General features: G+C 42.0%; 1 protein-coding gene and 1 long non-coding RNA gene across 5 annotated transcripts in view; one reads left to right on the top strand and one right to left on the bottom strand.

Annotated features, from left to right (window-relative positions):
* Nucleotides 1-10,014, top strand: part of apaf1 (apoptotic peptidase activating factor 1) — a 42,962-nt gene extending 32,948 nt beyond the window's left edge. For 2 of the 3 annotated variants that reach the window (XM_069164877.1, XM_069164879.1), the window contains one exon: nt 7,778-10,014. In XM_069164877.1, the coding sequence (XP_069020978.1) occupies nt 7,778-7,924 (147 nt within the window). In that variant the 3' untranslated portion in view covers nt 7,925-10,014. Of the gene's footprint in view, nt 1-6,391; nt 6,572-7,777 lie in introns of those variants that run through there. The other variant, XM_069164878.1, reaches the window with a different exon arrangement.
* Nucleotides 2,555-12,767, bottom strand: LOC138207566 (uncharacterized). Of its 2 annotated transcripts, none has more exons than XR_011179031.1 (4): nt 12,454-12,767; nt 6,329-6,428; nt 4,694-4,895; nt 2,555-2,678 (listed from the first exon to the last, which is right to left on the bottom strand). It is a non-coding gene; the product is annotated as an uncharacterized lncRNA (long non-coding RNA). The 2 variants fall into 2 exon arrangements; XR_011179032.1 differs by lacking the exon at nt 12,454-12,767 and adding an exon at nt 12,255-12,343.
* Between the last annotated feature and the right edge of the window lie 178 nt (nt 12,768-12,945).

Below are 12,945 nucleotides of genomic sequence, written 5' to 3'. Positions count from 1 at the left end.
GGCCCGCAGATCATTGCTTGCAGTTGTAATTTTATGTTGTAATTAATCGGACAAAAGTTGCCGTGTCAATAGTCTATTAATACAGTAAACCACAGCTTTATTAATAGCTGCAACTTTTATGGATGCTTGTGAGTTAGCTGACTTTGTTGTTTTCTCTTTTTGTTGTGCTTTGAAGACTATTTGCAAGAACAATGACTGGATTCCTTCATGAGGTTCATTTGATCTCCCTGTAACAGTTTTGCGTACGTTTGAATCTTTTGAGTTGCGACAGCCATTTGGATCTTACTGCTTCCGCATGTTGGTTGCACCCCCCTCGGCTTTTACTTTGACCCCCCCCCACCCTTTTTATTTTGAAAATGGGGCCAGAGATGGAAATAACACATTTTGATGACTGCTGTCTTCCGAGAGGACGCGTTTGTAAATGAGCCAGAGTAGCAGGCCATTGTGTTGGTTCAGGCAGTTTTGATTTTCATTCAGCGCTTTTCTTCCTTCACGCTGTTTCTTGGAATAAGCGTCCCGCAGTGCCACTCGGATGAAGAACAAGACCTGTCTCTAAAAATACCTCCACATACTCGTAAGATGTAAAACAGCCTCTGAAAGTGCATCTGTCTGTTTTTTTGTTTTTTTCCTCTGAAATCATTGTTCTCTTTTTCCTTTCCCAGAGATTGTAAAACTGCATATTTTAACACGCTGTTCCTCTTGTGGTCAACGCACTCTCGGAAGCAGAAACATCTCCCGCACGTCCTTCAATCTCTGCTGTTGGTTTCTGCATGAGACAAAGCGAGAGCGAAGAACTTTGAAAGAGTTACGCTCGGCATGAATGTGGCCTGGTTTTCTGTACTCTCGTCGTCGGGCTGCGGGTACAAACACAAGCTGGTGAAATATTTATCTATCTCTGGGAGGCAGTTGTTTCCCCCTGCGTTGCTCATTAAGCCGGGGTTAATTGTCTCTCTGGCTGGAGAAGAAGGGGCTTTTGTGTGTGCGCTTGAATCGCACCGAGACGAAGAGAGCGAGAAACTGCCGTGCTTTGCAAAATGTTCTGATGCTCACCAACTCCCTCAAAACTCCGTTTGTCTCTCGTCTTTCCTACTTGTGTGGCCGCTCACTGTTGTTCTGATCTGCGGTGCATTTGCATCTAGTTCGGCCGCTTACTGCTGTCGCCAGAAAATAGTCAAAGAAAAATGCGTCTCAAAAGTTTGGGCCAAATGTATGCCAGATTTACAAATGTGCATAAATAAGTGGGAATAAGTTATGGCGTTCACATATGGCTCTTCTTATCTACAAACACGCTTGAATTTCATGAATTTAAAGCAATTTTACAAATACATGCATCTTAAAATAGGAGCTCATATTGTTCATATTTACTTCCAAATTCAAGTTTAAGTCCCTTAAAGTGATTAAACTCCTTCCCAGTCATCAAAATTACACATTTAGGAGTTTTATTTCTGCACCTTTACTCTCAGCAGTTCTGCCTCGCTCACGATGCATCTTCAAGCAAAACAAAACACAATATGGACATGTTGAAAAGTCATTAAGTTTTGATGATAAATTTATATAATGATGAGCACTGGTGAAGTTTTGTAGCCTTTACAGATTATTGTCTCGCCGGACACGTGTCGATTGGGGTGCGTGCAGAGTTTTGGGATCTTTTTCACATCTTCCAATCCACAAAGGCAGCTCAGTTGCCCGGCAACCAGCAGATGCAATGTCATTATTTTCACAGCTCAAGTAAAAGGACAGATTAGACAAATTAGTGAGCGTGAGAGGTTCCAGTTGGCAGATTTAGTTGCCTCTGTTTCCAGTGTTTGTGCTAAGCAAAGGTACCCACCTGCAGGTTGTAGCTAAAAGATTTTACCCTCCAGATACAATCGTGGTGTCGATCATCTCGTCGAACTCTCAGCAGGAAAGAGAATAAGTGGATTTCAACTTTTCTTTCAAGTATTGGTGGGAAAAATGGACGATAATCTATTAAACACCTGCATGTTTTAAAAGTAAAAGACGCAATGAGCAGCCCTTTTTAATAACAGTAATGAGAAAAATGCACCAGTAATCAGTGAGATGTTTTTTTCTGTTGCATTGTTTTTGCTTTCAATGACATCATGCGATTTTCGTACCACAGCGGTGCAGATTGCATTTGAACCGAAATCACACTCGCTACTCGGAGAAGCTTTTCTTTATCGTCACCCAGTTTTAAAATGTTATTTTTTTATAGCTCTCCCTGATTTGGGCTAAACAGAAAGTGTATATTCTACTCTGAACGTTCCTTCCTCTTATTATTTCCATCTGTGTTTCTCGCATATATATATTTTATATTTCTCTTTTTTTTTTTCATGTTCTTTCCCAGTTATATATATACATACATATATATATACATATATATGTATGTATATATATATATATGCATATATATATATATATATATATATATATATATATATATATATTATATTGTTATTCTTGTTATGTATCTTTTTTTTGCCAAAAAATAGAGATGTGTGAGAGAAACAACAATGAGACAGCACAGATGAAAAGAGGAAAACAAAAATCTGTTTAATACAAGGACATAATATCTCTTATACTCTTCAGCTTCCGTCTTCTTGCTCGTCACAATCCATATTCATTTTCATTTCTCCGTCTCCCTGCTCTTATCTGTGATGAACAAAGAGTTGCTGGAGGAACTGCCGGTGAGAAAGAAAGTGAAAGAACAAAGTGTGTGAGGGAGAGATGACTAGAGGATTTTCTGAGCATCAATATTTCACTGGACGGTACCTTGGATGAATAATTCAGAGTCACACCGTGTCCCGCTTCGCGAGACTCTTGACTTGGTCACACACACACACACACACACACACACACACACACACACACACACACACACACACACACACACACACACACACACACACACACTCACTTTTATTTATTGAATGGAAGTAGCCTTACAAAAATCTCCTCAAATCTACTCCAGCTGGTGTCCCCTCTTTCTTTAATCCCCCTCCACTCATTCTGAAGAGTATTTATGATTTTTTTTTTTTCCTTACAAAGCTCAGAAACTGTCCCTTTTCCCCCACCGGACTCTGCATTGGAGCTATTTATATAAGAGGAAGATAAATTACTTCCTTCTGAAAGACCCAACTGTGCGCTCGCTCACACATAAGCATGGCTCCGGCCCTGACAAGAACGCACAGGTTTTTCTGTTATGTAAGCGATGCTGACGCTCCCTCAGGTAGCCTGAATAAGCAGACCTATTTAGCCTCACCGCAGCTAATGGTGAGGCCCTGCTGGAGCAGATCTGGTGTTCCTCTGTTGTTTCGGTTACTCGCACTCACACAGCTTCCCCAGAGTGGATTTTGACATGTGTCACGAGATGTGACTTTATCGATAAGGCATCATCATATTTGGTCAAATATGGGTCACCCATTGGTTTGTGAACAGCCGTTATGAGGCCTTGAGTTCGTATTTCACGAGAGAAGTTGAATGGGAGTCTAGTGGCCTCGGTGGTATTGCAGCTTAACGCACTCTCGGTGGCCTCATTTTTCAGACCTAGAAACTACACCCGCTTTTATATACAGTCAATGACCAAATCACAACATAAGTAATCTCGGGCCAACTTTGTAAAGTCACATATTACGGTACAAACCGACGGTTCAACAGTTCCTACGTGAGCTTCAGTGGGAAGGAAAAACTTTCTTTTAACAGGAAGATGGAACCAGACTCAGAGGTGGGTGGCCATCCGCCTCGACCGGGCGGGGTGAGGGGAGAGCAGGGAGATAAAAGTGCAGCAGAGAGAAACAACAAACAATATGGTCACACACAAAACGCACACAGTCCACATGCCCAGCAGCACAAATATATTCACATACTATAGCATCTATGCACTTTCACTAGCTCACCCATAAATCAGTGGTCCTACAGTGATGGTGTTGATACCAGCCATCTGCTCTGAGGATATAGGCACTGTGTCACACTCTGTGTATTCCCATAAGAGAGAACAATCCTTTATGTAGTTGTTGTAATGATAAATGTGCAACATTTCACTGTTTGCAGTATCTTTACGTCTTTAATCTGCATGTTTTCCTTTTCAGTGCACACTTCTCTGTTTGTGTACCTTCTGTCGTTTACTTTCCTCCCATGTGCAGCCTTTCTCTTTTTTTTTTTTTTTTCTTCTCTCTGTCCCGAATAATAAAAAAAAACTTACTGTCCTCACTCTCCTACAACCTCATAAATATGCATGCCGTCCAGTCTGGTGTCGTCACCGTCCTCCCGTGCAAATGATTCAACATAGTATTTTTCTGGCCTTTTTTTTCTCTCCTCATAGTAAAATCCAGTCTCGCTCTGAAACTAACATCATTTTCACACTTTCTGTCCCCACATCTGCCTCCATCTCCCTCCATCAAGCCAGTCGACTCTTTTAAACATTTATCTTGCACCGGCTCTGTTCTCCATACATTACATTTCTCTGCTAATCCTTTTTTTATAACCAGTTGGAGCTCGGGAGTGTTTTTCCTCGTCTCATTCTCTGTTTCGTCGCAGAGTTTCATCACTCGTCTGTTGCCGTTGTTTATTGTGGGATTCAGTCTTGTTGTTCTTCGACTCTACTTGTTCTCTCCCTCGTCTGTTTCGGCCTGTTTGTTTGGCTGTTTACTCCTCGATATATACATGAATGTGTGTGCGGCAGGCATCTGAGTATTACCTCTTTGTTTGAGCTGTCAGCGCTTTGGCAGCCGGCAGCCATCTTTCCTTCCATTGAGAGGCAATTACATTTTAACCAAGCGTCTCGTTCCCTCCTCCGGTGTCTGCTGTGTGTTCGTGTTTCATCTCTCCAACCGATCGAACCGATCCCACCTTTATCTTATCTGTCTTTTTCCATCCAGTCACACTTCTCGTCTTAATCCCTCAAAAAAGAAAAGAAAAAAAACAATCCAGATTTGATCCTTAATGAATCATCTGTACAAAAAGAGTGTGTTACAACCTTTTGATGTTGTGATTTCTCAGGCACTAATTTAGTGTTTAAAACTAAGGCTGTACTGCTGGCGTCATTGTTTGACCTTGAAAAGTTCTTTGCTCAGACATGACATGAAAACGGGCTTTTAGTTCTAAAAACTACAACTAAACGGTTAATTTGACCATCAGCGGTTGGAGCGACATCGTGGTGAAGTCAGGTTAAAGTTACAGCTGGCGTTGTATCATAACGGTCTGTGGTCTGATCATAATCATCACAACGCTGGCATGTCATATTGGTGCCTTATCATCAGGCGTTATCTACAAAGGATGTCGGATATCATGTAAAACAACGATTTATCATGTTTGGCCTGCGTGTTTCTATTTATGAACCACGTGTAAATATAGAATGAACTACTTCATGCCGTGTTCACTCTCAGGTCACATTCAGCCTCCAAGGCAAAATGTAATTACACAGTGTAGCTCTAATGTTCAAGTAAACATCACACAGATTCATCATGATGCTGCATACGTAAACACTGTTTGGCGTTATGTAAAGCCAGCCGTAGCATGCACGTGTTTTCTTGCATTCATTTACAAGTATTTTTTTGATGGCATGCATTGTAAAAATAATTTCCTTTCCTTATTCTCGGGGATAGTCGGAGGGTTCGTAAAGAACGCGCGTGAGGAGAGAAACCGTGACTCCACACGGTGAATTATTGATGACTGTGTGTTTTCAAACAGAAAATGAAAAAGGTTTTATTGTTGGATCTGACCCGTGTTATTTAATTCAGTCATTGTTTCACACTGGTGTGCCCAGGCGTTGGGCTGCCAGCAGGAGTCCAGCAGAGAGTTACCTGAATTAAGGGAGAAAATCAATCCGAGCTTCAAGTCGATTAGCAGGACTGAAGAAGCAAATGGTGTGACAATAATGAGAGTTATTTTTAGAAAGGGAAAGAAAGGAAAGGAGTTAACGGCACTGTAAAGTGAAGTCCACCAAACTCTCCAACCGCAGGTCAGCTGCAAAAACTATTCACGCTGTATTTGTGGAAGCATCTTTAATCTTCATTTATGCAGTTTTAAAATCATATCAACCAGAAGACCATGAGATACAGATTTTTTTTTTTTTTTTTTTTTTTTAGATCCCCCAGTTCTGTTTGCCCCATTCGGTCAAAGTAGACTCTTCTTTTGTCTTTTAGAGTCCAAAATCCCACCACTTGTCCCTTTTATTTAGCTTATTCACAATTTTTTCAACGTAAATCAATCCATTACTAAAACGTACGACATCAAACAAACAAACAAAACGGACGACTCAAAACAATTTAAAACATACGGTGTTATTATGATTATAAAATAGTGTATAATTTGAAGATGACAGTTCTTGTACCATTTGACGTGGTTCTGTCTGCCGGCGCTTCACCAACACGCTTCGTGTGAGTGATGGTTGCAGTGGAGGAAGTCCAAACAGAGGAAGTAGCGCCAACCCCCTGCAGCAACACAAATGGAGTGGGCCATTTTTTGGTGTACGTACCCCACACACACACACACACACACACACACACACACACACACACACACACACACACACACACTGCAGTATATCGATGGTACAGCATGACAATCTGTGAGGAAAAAAAAAGAGGAAAACTTTAAAATATTGTGAAATATGTAAATAAGCTTCCCTTTAAAGTTGATGAAGGGTTTGCGTGATTAATGAACTGCGTGTGTGTGTGTGTGTGTGTGTGTGTGTGTGTGTGTGTGTGTGTGTGTGTGTGTGTGTGTGTGTGTGTGTGTGTGTGTGTGTCCTACAAGCCAGACATCTGTTGCTGCCACCTCGTCTGTTGCAGTCAGCCTGTCCGCCTGACAGAGTACTTGGCCTGCTTTCTTTCCTGAACACACACACACACACACACACACACACACACACACACACACACACACACACACACGTACACACTCACACACTCACAGAGCAGCTAGCTTCATAAAAAAGAAAAACATACTACTCTACGAAAGCTTCAACCTAACGATTTGATGCATGTCGTCTTTTATTTAGCTGGAAGGAGTACAATGTCTTGTTCTGATGTGTCATTATCTTTGCTGATATTGTCCAGTTTGAACGTGCACACGCTGTGACTGATTGACTGGATGTGCCTTTGATGTTTCATCCCAGTGAGACGATGCTTCAATGGGAAATGTCAACTTTAAACCGAGATTAAACAGAATCACTCAGGAAAGCTTCTGGTGTGTGTTGGCGCGCGTGTGTGTGTGTGTGTGTGTGTGTGTGTGTGCGCGTGTTAATATTATACCATTAAATTTAGCATGGTCTCCTGGGCAACCATCATAAAGCTGCCAGTCTGTCAGACTTATTCTGTCGTAGTTTCAGGGTCTGATTCAGTCGCTGCACGACTTCTGCCACGATTTACTCGTCGCAGAGAAATGTTTTCAGTTTTTAAATGTGTATGTCAAGTCGCGCAGGCCGGCGTGTCCGATGGTCCAGAAGCAGTGAGAGTTTCGAACGCGTCTGATTTTTTTTTTTTTTTTATCAGTAATGCAGCAGTGAAGGGGATGACGGGTGGAATCAATCTCGTCCTCCAACTCCCTCCGGAAGAGAAAAGCTCGCTCCCAAAATGTCAAACTATTTCTTGGTGATCAGTATCAGATTCATTATTATTTGAGAGATGATCTGTCACATTTTCCAAAGAAACATCCCTCTGTAAGCTCCCTGGATTTGTACACGATGTCCTCTTCTTCATTCTTCCTCCTGTCCAGATATCCTACAACCGCGTCAGGTCTGTTTAAAGCGACCGTTTCTCTTTCTTTGTCTCGTATCCAGTGGTGGGACGTGGAGCGAGGCGAAGCCCTGCAGACCTTCCACCCAACGGGAAGCGCTTTGAAGAAGATCCACGTGTCGTCCGACTTCTCCACCTTCGTCACCATCGACAACATCGGCATCCTCTACCTCCTCCGCAGGGTGGCGTGACGACAGCGCTGACCGAAAGAGGACGCTTGCAACGAGGCTGAACTGGAAGCTTTTGCATCCCAGAACGACGACGTATTTCTCAGATACACGGTTTACATATTTTGACTGCAATGTGCTTTACTGTGTTTAGGGTTGAAGTAGACCATTACACACCTGGAGTTCAAATGACCCCGCTGACTCGACAGTTTACAAGCATTTATATATACAAAAAAAAACGTCTCCGGCGACAATCAAATGCTGAGAGTGTCGACGCACCACGCAAGCGTCCCGCTTCAATCGTCCTCTTTTACACAGTAAAGTAAAGAATATAAATAAATTCAAATATCTTATAAAAAAAACAAAAAAAAACGAAGACATTTATGTGATCAGGATCGACGAGCACGCTTTCAATCATCGCTAATTAAGAGATGAGGATCAACAGGCTGAAAACATGCGATCCTCGCAGCGGATCAAATGTGAATAATAAATGTTAATCCATATTTTATTAGGGCTGAACATTACTGCATGAGAGGTGAGAGACGTTCCACTCCACTGTATGTGATCAATATAAGCTACCCTGCACGTCTGCTGAGCCGTTTAGAAGTCACGAGGTGCGTTTGACTCGTCTGTGCTGTGGTGCCTTCTGAACTCTTGACTTTCTCCATGTTTGATGGTAAATCTCCGTCTGGTCTGAAGCTCGCCTTCAGCAGCGACGCTTCCAAAGCTTTTTCTTTGCTCTGCAGCCTCGTAGTCTGAGTGGGAATGCTGCGGGGTTTTGTGTACGGTACTGCGTATAGTTATACCTTCTCAATCCACCAGCAGAAAATGGACATTTTGGTGCACTTTGATGAGCATTAAAAATGGATACCAAGATTAAATAATTTAAACGTTAAAAATTGCATCCAGATTTTTCTCCAAAAGCATGGGAAGCTATTTGTATTTCTGAACTATTTGTACTTTCAAGTTTCCACTTGCTGATGCTATGAAAATCCCTTTTGGTGCATTTGGTGCAATTGCTTTTTTGAAAAACTTTATACCGATCCATTTCAACTCTACATACCACTTTTTACACCCATTTTTTACCTGAACGTTGTCTTACTACTGAGCCATTTCCTGTTCTCAGCACTTTTGAAAAAGGATTTACAATCTTTGGGGAAGCTTTGACTTTGTTCAGACTGTTTTAAAACGGATCTGTACTTTGAGTGTATGTGACAGAAAGTCCCTTCACATGCTGTTATCTGTCAAACCTATTCACGGTGATATAGATTCCAGGTCTAGTAAGAGTTGTTTGCACAAAAATGCAGTAAATGAATAAAAGTAAAGCTGCATTTCAACATTTCTGAACACTGCTGATGTCTGTTTTTTTTTGTTTTTTTTAACACTGTAATTTTCCTGATTGGTGCTTTAAAATTCAATCAACAGATTTCCTTCCCTTGTGGAAGTCCCTGGAGAACGTATTGATATCTGCTCAGGATGTATTGGTACTGTTATGCGGTGTGCTGCAATGTGAGTGTAATTTATAGAAGATAAACAAACGCTGCAATGTTGTTGTGTCTTGACTGTGTTGCCTGTAAAGTTTTGACTTTACAGTGGTTCTTTCCTTCTTGGTGATAATCCTGTCAGTTTATGAATATATCAGAGGTATTTGCAGACGTCCTCCCTCCTTCTCACCCATCCTGAAAGTAGATATTCACAGCCAGAATAAGGAGAGAATATCGTAGGTGTTGTCAGGATAGATTACTTGCATGAGAGTATGGCTTAATAACTTGTTTAACAGGATTCAGAGAATGTATTTTTCCCCCCCCCCCCCGTCTTTTTGCACTTCAGGCAAAGAACAGTATAAAAGTTAAAAATGAGATGACCTGATATGTCATGCAGAAAATACTGTGAGGTTAAACTGTTTTTATTTTGCCTTCTACAGAGTACGACAGATGTGAGAAGTTATATAAAATGAAAACCATATACATAGGATATATGTAAATCTACAGAATGTTAAATTTTTAGGTTGAAGGAAATGTTTATCAACCTAACGCAAAAGGTATTCATTATCTGTTTATCTGCAGATTTTACATGATACATGTCTTTAAAAATAAAAATAAAGGAGGCCTACACGTCTTTCTCAGTGTTCAAATGATCAACATCCTCTCTTGTGGTTTTATTACCACAATATCTATCACACCTTACACCTCATATAATTTTTGTAGTTGTAGTAAAAAGAAAAAAGAAAAAAAGAAGGCAAGTAATGTTATTCTTTTGGTGTAATTGTTGAATTAACTTTTAAAGAACCTCACTGGTTATGTCAGTGAGTGAATTTGTGCATGAAGAAGCTGAGATGATATCATTATAAAACATTTGAATACAAATGCAGAAAGTGCATTTTGTACCGTTTGAGCTCCTCTTTTCAAGAAAAACATGAAATACCAGAAGGTATGTTGAAGCTATATAAACTGTCCTTTAGTGGGTGATGTAAATGCTTCCAGGTTTTTTGTTGCTGGTCTCATCTGGTGTTGACCGCTCTACCAAGTTCAGATAATCAGCTGTGATCTCGTTGCCTTCCAAAGTTTAAATAAAACATCCGATACCTCCGTAAAGCCTTAAAAGTGGGATTAGGTTTAAGCTATTTGAGTCGAATCTGCAAAATTTGTCCGGCTTTGTGCGCTTTTAAAGAACCTTATTATCCCTCCGAGTTTATATTCTTGTAATAACATCTCTAATTAGTTTTTTTTTTTTTTTTCAAATTGTAAACTGGGACGATATTGAATCCTGCGACTTTCTTTTTTTTTTTTTCCCCTCTCATTTTTTGAATGCATCTTCTTTACCACGTGCATTTAAGAGTCTCCACAGGAAACGGTGTGAAGTTTTTAAAGTCTGGTTGAAATGCGAGCTAACCTCATTTATCCTCCTCTCTCTCTTGCTTAATTAATCTTTGTCTGCTGCTGAAGTAATTACAGCTATCTGGCTGTCTTGAGTGTCTCCACACTGCTGACACCACTTTCCCCCTCTCGGTTACAGCAGGCCCAGGGTTTCCTCTCCGCAGCCTCTGATGTCTGTCACGCTGCAAGTGCTAATTCACTGTGGCATGACCGGGACTTTAAAAAACAGGGGGTGAGGCTTTTTTTGTCCTTCTCCTGAATTTTGTTTGCCTTTTTAATGTCTAAAAAATGAATTCAGCTCTGGCACCCGCGAGTGCGATCAAAAATGTTTACACGCTCTCTGAAGTGTCTCGCTGTGTTCCTTGTGTCCCTTTGTGGCTTCAGATTTATTTGGATTTTAATGGATTTAGAAATGAGGGCGGACAAAGGACACCGAGCCCTTGTTGATTGTAAAAAAATGGACCGTTGTTTTGACGAAACGAGCGCCAAGAAAATTCAAAGAGTCCACAGCGAGAGAACAAAAAAAACAAAAAAATCGGGGATTGGCTTTGAATATCCGGAGTGTAAATTGTGCCCCGAATAACAGCATCTCCTCCGAAAAGTTCATTTAATATGTAAAGTTCAGAGGCCTACACGGCCAATTAGCCTGCTTTAGCAGCAGCGACTGTTTGGAGGCGCAGGCTGATATTTAAAGCGTTCTAGTTTCCCGGTGAGAGGTCTGCAGTCGCACGTGGACTCCCAGGAGCTTTAAAAAAAAAAAAGGTCCCGTTTCAAACGAAATAAAGCTCCCCTCCGGCTTTCCGTCTGCTGTCTAAGACTTTCATTTTGTTTTTCTTCCTCTCTCTGTTCTCTTTCGTATTGCCCTCCCCCCCCCCCTTTCCTCTCATTAATTTTTCACTGCTATTTTTCAAGCTCGTGGCCATGCAGCGTGTAATTGTGCATGCAGTTTTTCAGGTTGGCAGCCAAACACGGCGACACACACACACACACACACGCGTGCACACTTTGGGAAAGTGGGCAACGGGGAGCCCGAATACAGTCGCACACGTACGTCCTCGGAGGAAGGAGGTGCGAGGCACGTCTGAGCGTCAGCTCGTGGGAGTTCACTACATGTGCGAGATTGAAATGAATGTGGCCAAAAAAAAACTGTTTTAGAAACTGATTACGTCTCACTGCTCGAATAAATTGGATGTTCTATTAATTCATTTATTGACTAATTGTTTTTCGGGTCGCAATCATGACATGTGGGCTACTTTTCAATTTTATGCATAAACAAAACATTAAAATCTGTTCAAATGTGGGGAGATATTTATAAGTAGTGAGAATTTAATTGGGGGAAGTTTAAAAAAAAAAAAATCACAAGCCTCAGCTCAACTGTGTGTGTGTGTGAGTGTGTGTGTGTGTGTGATGCCTGCCAACAATAGCAGCTCCACTGATTGCACGGCTCTCTCAGATGCCAGCCCTCGTGCTCAACTTACCGCACAGACACACTCGGGTGTCGTCCCTCTGCTCTCTGACCATTGGATCTCCGGCACCCCTCGAGTACCGGGTCGCCACGGTAGCGTTCCCCTGGGTTTTTTTTTTGACCCTGTTTTGCTGTTGCACGCTCACCACGTGTGTGTGTGTGTGTGTGTGTGTGTGTGTGTGTGTGTGTTTGCGCGCTCTGTTTTTACTGACCTTGGCCAAACATTGGTTCCTGTTCCTGTCAGCTGCTGGCTCAGCTGCGCGCCACCTTTATTGCTTTCCCTCCTCAAGCCAGAGGGCTTAAAGCCAGAACTCGTTCCGTGTTGGGTCGCTTCCCGTATCTCCTCGACTGCTCCACCTTCCCTCGCCCATCTGCCCAGATGGTTTGGTCTAGTTGAGGGAAACACAGACGTGGCTACGTAACGAGTAGACGGAGAAACGGCAATTTTTGCTGTTGCAGTTATTGTTATGAAAACCGGCCAGAGATTGAGGAGTGGAGCGGAGATTGAAATGGAACGAGGCCCAGAAAGAGCAGATGCTGTGGTCACTCATGCCTCACCTCGACCAGCGGCACCCGCACTGACCCGCCACGGGGAAAAGAGGGCGACGAGGCGGGGGTGATGGCTCACCTTTTCTTCATCAGGAGGGCGTCGATGAAATGACAGAGATCTACTCTGTCGTAGCATCAAAATATATTTAGTGTAA

The sequence above is a fragment of the Embiotoca jacksoni genome, unplaced genomic scaffold, assembly GCF_022577435.1.
Source record: "Embiotoca jacksoni isolate LCO1_2020_lvr unplaced genomic scaffold, fEmbJac1.0.p SCAF_32, whole genome shotgun sequence".
In the NCBI taxonomy this organism is placed as follows: domain Eukaryota; kingdom Metazoa; phylum Chordata; class Actinopteri; family Embiotocidae; genus Embiotoca; species Embiotoca jacksoni.
Note: the sequence above shows the minus strand (reverse complement) of the source record. Positions and strands in the feature narration are given on the sequence as shown.